The following is a 12,025-nucleotide window of genomic DNA, read 5'->3' as shown; positions in this document are numbered from 1 at the left end:
TCATTTCAGGTGTTGCATCAATGTTGGAGTGTGCAAAAGCAGGTGCTGACGCCGTTGACGTAGCAGTTGATTCCATGTCAGGCATGACGTCCCAGCCTTCTATGGGTGCTGTTGTTGCAAGTTTACAGGGTACTGACCTTGATACAGGATTTAACCTGAGCAACATAAGTGACTATTCAGCTTACTGGGAGCAAGCAAGAACACTGTATGCACCATTTGAATGTGCTGTGACAATGAAATCAGGGAATGCAGATGTTTATCAGAATGAGATTCCTGGTGGGCAGTACACAAATCTTCAATTCCAGGTATGGCTCATTTTGCGAAGTGTATTGTTTGTTTAATGTGTTTTGAAAATTTTCCATCTGTTTAATTTCATGTGATCTAGCATCGAGTTTTACATATGCAGTGCCAGTAGGTGGTGAACAGACAAAATGAGAGATATATAATTGCTTTTAAGTTATCAAACAGTTGTTGCTAGACTTTGGATAGGTACCTAAGTTCAACAGTATATATGTAGTCCAGTTGCATACCTGAAAAGTGAGGAACTGACACCTCCATGTAGTGAAAAGACCCAAGGGGGTTCCTTGAATATGATTGTCATTGTGTTATAGATGGGTTTTGGGCACCAGAGTGGGCAGGGGCCAAGCAGTACCAGGTGAGACAGGAGTGGCATATATTTCAGCTCGTACTCATCAGTAGAAGGAGAGCACTTCCAACAAGGAAAAGGGCTGTGATCTTCTAGATTAGAAAAGGAAGGCATTATTTTTGATAAATTATAGTGTATCTTTCTCCTTTTCTCATTACAATGAACCCCAGATTCGCGGGGATGCGTCCCTCACCCCGAAGAGGTCAAATCCGTGAATGCTTAAAACCCATCTAAAAACACTTAGAACTGCCCATTTTGATAGCTTAAACCAAGAAAAACCCAGTAAAAATGCTTATACCTGAGTGTTTTAATAGTTTTATCACAAAAAGTGCATTTATTCATGAAAAATATATGAAAATACAGTAATTAGTGACTATTTCTCAGTGAAAAATACCGCGAATGGGCGAATTTTCCGCGAATGATGGCTAGATATGTTCCACAGAGAAACCCGTGAATGCGTGAGTCCGTGAACCATGAGAACGCGAGTACGGGGGGTTTACTGTATCTCGTAACATGGTTAGTTTTTAATATTTCATAGAACAGTACACTCTTATTTTTCACTAGCCGTCATCTTCATACTTCATAAATTGTGTTAACGTCCTTGTAACTGCTACAGGGTAATGCCATTTCTTACCTCTATAATCAGTGAGTCCTCCCATTTACACATTACCTGTGAGCACCCACACCTGAAAACTTGTTCTATAAGGCATATATAGAAATGGTTTTTATAAAACTATTCATATAACATGATTAGATTTTTATTTGTCAGTGCTGTAAGGAAGTGAAATGGCTTGACTTGACTTGTATATGATAGCTAATAAGTAGTGATCTTTAGCATTGTTAAAATATTAGATATACTAAATTCTGTAAGAAAGCTTAAGAGGACTTCTAGGAATAACATTGACATAGTATCAGTGATGGAATACATTTGAACAGTGATTGATGGTTCATTTTCAGGCATATTCACTCGGCCTTGGTGACCAGTTTGAAGCTGTGAAGAAAGCATACAGGGAAGCAAATCTTCTCTTAGGCGATTTGATTAAGGTAAGCTTTGTATTTAGAACTCTAGGTAGTCGTAAGTGATCTTGCTTAATTGAAATAAATTAAGAATAGTCCTACCATTAAAAGAAGGATGGGTAATGGTTTAAAAAACTTTGTATAATTTCAATCCACCCAGAGCATAAAAGATATTTTTGACGATTTTACCTGGACTCTACCAGAGATATTCTCATAGCATTAAAAATTTGGCTAGTTGTCATACACTCATAGCGTTGAGAATACATTGACCTCAGGTTGATGGTTATGTTTATCCTAATAATTTTAATTATTAGCCATTTTCTGTAAAAATATTCATATAAACTGACTAAGTAATTTTAACATTCTCTCTCCCAGGTGACTCCATCATCGAAAGTTGTTGGAGATTTAGCTCAGTTCATGGTACAAAATAAGCTATCAGCTGCAGATGTGGAAAGTAAAGCTGAGAATCTTAGTTTCCCAAAATCTGTGGTTGAATTTTTACAAGGCTACCTAGGTGAGCCTTACGGAGGATTTCCTGAACCCCTTCGTTCAAAGGTAAGTTCCCTCTTAGTCGTTCAGCATTTGCTATGCCATTTTTTCTTATACAATATCTTGTTTTATCATCAAATAATTTATGTATATTTCATAGTATTATGCCTATTCTAATAGTAATCATTGTTCATTTATGAAGCTTGAATAAAATACAGTATGTCAAATTTTTCACTTTTTTTTTCTGTGTAGGTACTGAAAGGTCTTCCAACAGTAGAAGGCCGTCCGGGAGCTTCCATGGCACCAATGGATTTTGATTCTGTGAAGAAAACATTAGTCGAAGAACATGGTCCAAGAGTCTCAGAGTATGATGTTGCCAGCTACTCTATGTATCCTAAGGTGATGACTAAATTCTCTTTCCATTTAGCAGTGAATAGTTTGAAGACTGAATATACAACATTTTATATTTTAAAATTGAACAAAGGGAGAAATAATGACTTGTTTGTGTTTTCAGGTAACAGAAGATTACCTCAGATTCAAAGATCAGTATGGGCCAGTAGACAAGTTGGATACAAGAATTTTCTTCACAGGACCTAAGGTATTTTTGCTATCAGTTGCACTCATTTGTTATTATATTCTTTATTCCCTAAAATTGTGAAGCATTTACATCATTGCAATGTGATTCATTAAATTATGTGAGTGCTGTGATTTAGTAAGAATAATATAGATATCTTGTAAATTCATATTCTGAAGTCATTTAACCTGACTGCAGAGTAATTTTTGGATTTGCTCTCTGTGAGAATTCTTTTAATTCTGTGGGTTTTTCATTTAGCTATAATGACTTATATATCTTGTAAATTTGTATTACATATATTTTTAAATAATTTGATTAAAGTACAGAGTTATTTTTAGATTTGTAGATTAGCCCGGAGGATTTGTTTTTAAACAAAAGGTGAAAATAGCAACAAGGCATTAGTTAAAAGATTCATCTGGACAGTTGTGTGACAAGTGATCAGAGGAACATTATGAAAAAATATTTCTTCCTATTTTGCTTTTTGATGGTTGTGAATAGTCTTTGCTAAGTTAGAGGCTTAAAATATCAAGTACCAAACATTCAGTTTTTGTAACAGAGTTACAGTTGTGCATAAAAGGAAAATGAAAGAAATGAAATGGTCTACCACATATTGACATTTTAATAAGAGGTTCTCTCTTTAGGAGGATAGAGATGATGTGAGTTCCCTCCATTCATTTCTGTCTTGTGCACTTTCTGCTAGGCATTGTAGTTGGAAATATGGTCTGCAGATGACAAAATGGACCTTAGAGGCCAAGCAAAGAGCTGATGAAAAAAGAGAATTCAAGACTGAGCCATCTTCCCTCATTACATACAGCACAGTGGTAGGGACTTGAAGCTGCAGGTTAATGTTGCAAAAAATGAGCTAGCAGACACCTAACTGGCCCTGAAACATAGGAATGTACAAATATGTAGCTACCATAAAGGATATGTCAAGAGTAATCTTTCTGACTTCAGGAATGGACTTTGAACATAAGATGCTAAGTTAGGAATTCTTAAAAAAAAATAAAGCATGACAGTTCCCTTTGCTTCCTTTTCTAGATGAAAAAAGTTGTGCAACCACACTTGCTATCAGAAAAGAATTACTCTTACCGAGGAGCCTCAGGTACCAAGACTTGGTTAGCCTCTCTCAATAACAGTGGAAATTTGCAAAAGAAAAATATATGGGGCAAGACATGTGTTCTCCCTCAATATGACATCTTACATTTAGGAAGATTTAGTATCCAGAATGTATGTCAGGACCAGATGTCTCTTCACAAGCAGCTGAAAGTGATGATTTTCCAAATGTTTAGTGTTTGCCATTTTCAGGTCCTTATGCTTCAGCCAATTTTCAAGTGAGAATTTTATTCATAGTGATGTGGTAAAGATAATGATTAAAATGAGATTATTTAACTAATATCCAGTTTTCTCTCGAAGGTTGCAGAGGAATTTGAAGTCGAAATTGAAAAAGGAAAAACTTTAAACATCAAGACTTTAGCAATGGCAGAAGATCTTACGCCCACTGGTGAACGGGAAGTATTCTTTGAACTTAATGGTCAGCTTCGTTCTGTGATGGTTCGTGACCAGGCTGCTGCAAAAGTAAGTGTATTAGATGTTTTGGTTAAATTGAAACTTACACAAAAAAAAATATGTCACAAAATTCACCTTTAGAAGTACTGCTGATTCTTTATTTGGTTTTTAAACTTGATAGTACGTAATGCTTGTATCATTTAAATGATAGAAATAAAGGTGAGTTTATGATGCAAAATGGTATCTTCATATAGGTAAACAGCATTTTTTTTTATAAATTAATTTAATGTAACCACTGGAGTCCCATTTTAAGACTCCAGAGCATGCCAAAGGATTTATACTTGAATGTGAACTAAAGACTGGGGTAAATGGTAAAGTTAAAGAAGTTGGATAGCTAACTAGGAAAAGACCAAAAGGAGCAGTTGAAAAGCAAAGGCAGAAAACAGTGCATCTAGGAGCAAAGGGATGCTACTAAAGTACAATCTTTAGGGACCCATATATGACCCTCAGTAAGTGGTAACCTCCTTGTCACTGGGGGACGCTGTTATTTGGTAATATGATGTTTCTAAAGTATGTTTAATATTTTTTCTTTTTAGGAATTGCACATTCACCCCAAGGTGACTCCAGGCGTTAAAGGTCAAGTAGGAGCCCCAATGCCCGGGAAAGTTATTGATCTCAAAGTGAAAGAAGGGGATGAAGTCAAGAAGGGTGCTCCTTTGGTTGTCTTGTCGGCCATGAAGATGGAGATGGTTGTGCAGTGTCCTTGTGATGGTGTTGTTTCGTCATTGCTTGTTACTAAAGATATGGAATTAGAAGGTGATGATCTCGTACTTGTTATTGATCCAAAGTAATTTTGTCTTGACTTTCCTCATAGTTGTTCATAGCAGTGACGGTCCCATTGCAGGTTTTAAAGACTTCAGGTATTTAATTACACCACCAGTTTCTGCGAAACATGAAAATCCACAGTAACGTTAAGAATCTCTCTCGTCAGAGCTTTGAAAGCCAGTGTTCTGCTTCTTCCCCAGATGTTAAGTGTCCAGTATACATTGTTTACTTTTTTAGTTTGGACCACATTTAGATTATAATCCAATTACTTTGCCAGTTACCAGTATGTCAGCAGGTTCATTTTCATTTTAGATAACTATTGTATTCCTTCCTGTAACTTAATTCTAGATATTCCAGCCTCAATAATTTACAGAAAAACTTTCTTGCTGAGGAGTAAGTCTGTATTTTCCATTCATCCCTGAAGACTTTAAAGTTTTATTCCTATAGTTTAATAATCTTCACCATGTCTTCCTGACTCTAGATAATAAAGGCATAGTTTTAAAGCTTTGCAAATTGCAAGTGGAAATTTTATTCCATGGGTAATTTAAATATGTACAGTAATGTTCAAGTATTTGTCCCCACAAAGTTTGAAAAGCGGATTTTAGTAATATTTATATTTGTGTGTATTGTTAGTTTGTCGAATCAGAACTTTTTATTGTTGGTTTGCTAAAATGTGTAAAATTGTTTAAACTTTGAATTACCCTGTTGTTCTTTTGGAAGTAATGTATTTGTTTTGTACAGGGTGCCGGTAATCTTTAGAAACTGTTTTGTGATGGGATTTAGTAAATGACGATGATGTTAGACTATGGCCTATTGTGAAATGAGTGCTTCCTCTTTGTAAACTATGTGATATGCATATTGGAGGCAATCTTAGTATTTTTGCAGTTTTGTGAATATTTTAGGTATACAATATTTAGACTTATGTAAGTTTAGTTGCACTTTCAGTAAATATGTCTGCTGCCCATGATGGAGGCGACAGACAGCAATTTTATGTGCTCTCTTCAACTTTTGACTCTTTTTGTATACATTACTACATACTAACATATGTGTGGTATTCAGTGCTTTTCAATGCAAGTATATATGGAATAAGATGTGAATCCTATGAACATCTTTGCTGGTATGCATGAGGGAAAACTTATTTAACAATGTTTTTCTTGAATTTCGAATTTTAGTAATTATTAATTACGATATTTTTCAAATTAAAACTTTAAAATTATGCTGCATCCTTTACTTTGCCAGAGAGAGTTTTTTTGAATGATTATAATAATGACACAGAAAAAGTTTAAAGTACGAAAACCCCTAATGAATGGAGATTATTCATAAATATACAATAAGAGATTACTGTAATGTGATGAAACATTAGAGCCTTAGTCTGATCTTCCATACAATGTAAAGTTAGACTAATGTAATTTATGCGCTAGTTAAATTCCTTTTAATGGTTACTACATTCCATTATCCCAGAATAATTGAAAGTCCACATTAATTTGGAGGATGTGAGTTTCCCTTTTTTTTTTCCCCTTCATATACAGTATTGTAACAAAGTGCAATATGTTGTGTATACTATATGGTAACAAATTGAAATATGGCTGTAGTATTCCAGATGAATTTTAGTTTCCACAGCCGCCATTTTGGTTTAATATTTTACATCAAAAGTTTCTCCTGTAAGCACAGGAATAAGTAAATAAAAATTAACTTTCTCATTTCGTAATGAAAAATTATCAAAATAGGCCTTGTAATGAACACCATTTAATATTTTTAATACATTATTCTGTTGATAATAGCTTTGCTTTCTTTACTTATAGGTCCTGTCTACAGGACAATGTCCTTTTCAATTTTTCCAATGACCAAAATGTATAGCCAATATTGCAGTCAGTTTTTTTTTAGTTAATTGAAAATTTTTATCTTTATGCACCCAGTTATGAATGCACTCGATTTTTATTTTATTTTTTAAATATGTACATGGATGAAAATGTGAATGAATATATATGGCAACATCATCCTCCGAATTTCTGTTGTAACATTGGTCAGTTTTAGCAGAGCAGACTTAATCACTTCACACTAGGAAACTGAAATGTTTGTCTCCTGGGAAAGCAGTGCTTACAAAATGACGTAGTTGGAAAACCCTGGGTGATTACCATTTTATGATTAAGTTATAACTCATGTTGACTCAAATAAGCAGATAATTATGTCTTTCTGTATCTTATTGCCCAGAAACTGTACTATAGGATATAATAGATATACTGTAACATGCCTATGTGTAAATATAGACTTCTTTAGGGAAAAAGGATATTTAATGGCAACCCACTGTATGAAAGTATCAGTAACTAGTAACTTTAGTATTAAGGTTTATTTGTGATAAACATCATTAAGTGTACTTATTTTGTCAATAGATTATGCTTTACTTTATGATTATATGAGAAACAACAAAAATAGTATAACATTATTCATGCCTTTGATTTATACCATGTGTCATTGGGATACAGCAATTCAATTCAACATGCTACTTTTGGTTATGTAGACGGAAGCATTTTGGATCCAAGCATGGCTGTATTGAGTGGCTCAAGCAATACTGCTCATGTTTTGCAAACAAATTAGTTGTCTCAAGAGGCATTTCAGATGTCCTATATTTAGTCTATGATTGTTGAAATGCAGTGGTAGGCTCTTCGGTATTATTTTACTTTAAACTATTGTTGCATATTGGACTTGAAAATATCTTTTCTTAAGTTTTAATTTGTACTTTGAACATTTCTGATTTTCATTTCCTACAATTCAAGGGACCACAATATGAAAGCAAGACTTTTGGGTGAGGGAAAACACAAAATGAGTGAAATACATGCCGTTAATCCCACTGATTATTTTCATTCAGAATAAGGTAAGTTTACAGAATGTTTTCAAACTAGTATCATGCACAAGGGTGAGGACCTGGTACCCTAGGTTAGGTTAGGTTAAATGTGATTGTTGGGTCACATGCTAATGAAAATGTCAAAAACATTCAGAACACATTAAAATGTAGGAATATTTTATTTTCAAGTCCAAAATATGGTAACGGTTTAAAGTAAGATTTAACTGGCTCTTGTGTACAGTTATCAAGTATTGGTTTTTACCATAAAGGAAATATCTCCTGGATGAACAATATTTATTCCCATATCCAGTTGATGTGAGTTCCCAAAGATTTTAAGATTGGGAAAAGTAAAAATGTGGTTTCCTAAACACCCTTGAGTCCTTGGAAGGAAAGTACAGTATAAATTTTAGTACTCCATTACTTTGCTTTCTGGTTTCCAGAGCACAGATTCTGGTGGTCACGCATATCTATGAAGCAGGCTGTAAACTACCATACCTGAAGTGTCCCATGTAATTCTCAATGGTCTTGACAGTAGTATGATTGTGTGGATGGTCAGATACTCACTTTGTCAGTTCTGGATTGGTGCTGTACAATAATTATTACAACGTAAATGTCTCCACAATTCTTTGCTGTACTATATCCTTGTTTGATATACATTTGCAGAGACAGTCTTTGTGCTTCATTTATTACTATGACCCCATGATTTCCACAGTATGTTTTTGCTGTAAATAACACATATTAGTCATTCAATGGAGTATTCAGGCAAGTATTGTTTGTTGTTTGGAAAGGTTATACAGCAAATGATTGGCAAATGCCCCAAGGGCATTTATTTTTTAAGTATAGGCCTGCTAAATTCACCTAAACCCTCAAGGGCATTAATTTTACTCAAAGGTTCTTACTGTGAAAACACTTTCAGTTGTTTGTAAACTGTAGACGTTTGTGAAAAAATAAGAGGAAATTTAAATGTGTAACTCCAGTAGATTTATGGTCTTCAGTTGTAGAAGCATTGCGTTTTTGTTTCAGATTTTTCTTACAATTGCATCCCTAAAAATTTCAACTGCTTTTAGATTACTTTGGATTTAATGAATCACTGCTTGTGTCGTTGGGACCAGCTGTACTGTAGGTACTGGTTCAATGAAAAAAAAAAAAGGCTGTATTTTCCACTCCCATTTGGTTACAATCATTGTTGTGAAACTAAATGGTCTTGTGCCAGCATGGGCCCTTGCTTTCAAATTCTAAATCTCCATTTGGTCATAGGTTTCATTGACTTTTGATATGCCATTTTTATTTTCATTGCTTTCTTGTATTTAGGATATTTGTAAGTGTAATCCAAAATCACATTATTAGGCATAGTTCACCAGATTAATAGCAAATAAATGGAAGAAATTGAAAAGATACATAATTCAATTTCATACTCACCTCACAAGCCATTATCAAGTTATGCTTTTGTTGAATATATTCACTTCGTCTCAAAGATGACCTGAGGGAAGAGTATGATTCCGATATACAATACTGTTATACAGTAGAACTCTTTCATCATCACCTTTGACTCTGAGAATGCACAGTACATATCACTTTTTAGTTTTCTTGCCTGCTGAATATTTGTAAAGCAAAACAGTAGAGGGTTCCCTATTTCAGTTTATGATCAGATGTAGATCTTTATAAAGGACGACAGAGATTTTTTTTTTTATAAAGGATAGCAATGCAGCTATTCATAAGATTTACTACATAAGAAAATGTTTGGTGATCTGAAGCTTTTCTTTATAAGCTGAGGAAAGCAGTTGCTGTTAAGTAATTGCTGAGTAAGATTTGTCAGTAAGAAAGTTTCAAATATGATGGAAATTTACACATTATTGTTGCCTTGTAGACCTAAATTTTCCATGAATGTTCATGTCCATTGACAAAGTGTAGATTCCTGCAAGTACCTTTCCAAAGAATATAAACACAAGCTTCGTAGGCAGCTTTGGAGCCACATGAGAAAACAAAAACAAATCAGAATGAAAAATTCGGACGGTCCACATCATAACTGTGATCTATTTGACCCCCTATGTGGGAGTTAAGATTGGTCAGTTTTCTCTATTAAAAACAGATTGAAGGATTACACAATTCATCTCTCTGATTTTGGGTTTAATTTGTGGTAATTTATCAGATTCATTATTCCATAAAGCCTGCCATTTATTAAACGTGATGGATTTTAGAAGAATTAATATTTGCAGGTTGGCTGCTTGATGAGAATTTTTACTTCCTTGATTCGTACATGACAGAAACCCAACCTATTTCAGAGTTTTCTGTAGCAACATTTTCTTAATTGCTGTGAAAAGAGAAGCATTATTTGGTAAAGAGAGCTGGTTTGTTTCATCAAATGATATTGCAGCAATTCTAAAATCCAATAGAGATTTGGAACCATCAAAGTGTATGGAGGGGGGGCCAGGTCTGTGCATTTCGTATGATCAATTGTAAGTTGCTTATGATGTTCACGCATTTACTCATTTTCTAGATGAAAGGCACAAGTCTGTAGGCCTACATAATTCTTAAAAAAAATGGCAATTGGTCTTTTCTTCAAGTATATGTTTCCCATATTTTATCACAATTCTCGCATTTATCACGAAAATGGAAATGTATAGGCCCTCCTTCAGCCCTTAAGCGGTCATAACCAATTTGTCTTGAACCACACCTTAGAAGTCTGTTACCAAGGGCAATAGGTCATGTAGCCTAAGTCTATAGTGCTGACTACATAAACCGAAATGGCTATTGAAACCATTCTCTATTTAAGGAAAGAGTGGCGGGCTCAGGATTTCATATACCTGCCCAAAATTCCGACACCTTATTTTGGCCATCGAAGGAAGAATTATATCTGCTTCTGGGAAGAGAGAAAGGAGTTGTGTCATTGGAACCTCCACCAAACATGTTATAGGATCTGATCGTTCCCAGATAAAAGTAAAGAGATGTAGTGACGACAGGCTATATTAATCTTGCGTTATTGTCGATATGCATATGGTTTCTTGGTGCTCCGTGACCCAAAATTATTGCACAAAAATCAATATTTGCACATATAAATAAGTAAAAGTGAATAAGTAAATATAATCAAATAGACCAGATAAGGGTAAATAAAAAAAACAAATGGGAGAAACTAAACTCGCTAAGTACATGTAAATATAGATAGATTAATGAATAAATTTAAGACATGAGAATGCATGAATAAGAATAGATGCTAAACTTATAACTAAAGTAAATATAAACAAATATAACAATAAAAATTAAAAATAATGTTTCATGAAGTATTGAGAAAATCAAATATATAAAATGAATAATTAAAAATAAATACGAGCAAATAGATAAAAATAAGAATAACCAAAAGTTAAAAGATAAAACTAAACTAATAGAATAATCATATATATATATATATATATATATATATATATATATATCATATATATATATATATATATATATATATATATATATATATATATATATATATATATATATATATATATAAAATGAAAATTAACCAGTAAATAAGTAAAAAACAAAGAAATGGACATTTATTCATGCATAGTGAAAATATACAAGTATATCAATAACTAGAAGAATGAATTAAATGAATTTAAAAATATGAATTCATACGAAAACAGATGAAAATACGTGAATAGATAAAATAAAATTAATATGTGGGTTCAACGATAAAAATACGTGGGATGTGTATATGTATATGAATAAATTGTCACAACGATGTTCTGTTCGTTACGGACTGTTTCTCAAAGACATCCGCAACTTGGTTTTGTTGGTGTATTTATATCGATATGGTATATTTTCATAACTATTACATTTTACTTATAAATAAACACAGGTTAATATTACTTTTGAATTTGCCCCAAGATCCCGGGACCTTGTAGCAGGGGAAACCATTATTTTTCAAGTTGTATTGCGGATCAGCGAGATTGGAAATTTCCTTAAAATTATTCACTCGACAGTTGATTAGTGTGCAAATATATCTTTGGACTTGCCCATTTTTTAATTCATTTGCCATGTTGAAATACTACTGAACATATTACCTAATTTCGAGGGGGCAATATTTCGCTAAGAATCTTTGACTTACAAACTGTCATTACAGGTGGAGGAATGA

At 33.7% G+C, this 12,025-nt stretch overlaps 1 protein-coding gene across 7 annotated transcripts in view; it reads left to right on the top strand.

Moving 5' to 3' along the window:
- The window catches only part of PCB (Pyruvate carboxylase), a 98,663-nt gene extending 91,163 nt beyond the window's left edge, over nt 1-7,500 (top strand). For all 7 annotated transcript variants that reach the window (XM_067107496.1, XM_067107495.1, XM_067107492.1 and 4 more), the window contains 7 exons: nt 10-305; nt 1,604-1,690; nt 2,039-2,218; nt 2,405-2,551; nt 2,667-2,750; nt 4,140-4,301; nt 4,829-7,500. In XM_067107496.1, coding sequence (XP_066963597.1) covers nt 10-305; nt 1,604-1,690; nt 2,039-2,218; nt 2,405-2,551; nt 2,667-2,750; nt 4,140-4,301; nt 4,829-5,083 — 1,211 coding nt within the window. In that variant the 3' untranslated portion in view covers nt 5,084-7,500. The remainder of the gene's footprint in view (nt 1-9; nt 306-1,603; nt 1,691-2,038; nt 2,219-2,404; nt 2,552-2,666; nt 2,751-4,139; nt 4,302-4,828) is intronic.
- Nucleotides 7,501-12,025: the final 4,525 nt, after the last annotated feature.

Source organism: Macrobrachium rosenbergii, chromosome 8, assembly GCF_040412425.1.
Source record: "Macrobrachium rosenbergii isolate ZJJX-2024 chromosome 8, ASM4041242v1, whole genome shotgun sequence".
NCBI lineage: Eukaryota > Metazoa > Arthropoda > Malacostraca > Decapoda > Palaemonidae > Macrobrachium > Macrobrachium rosenbergii.
This window is presented reverse-complemented; position numbering and strand designations above follow the sequence as displayed.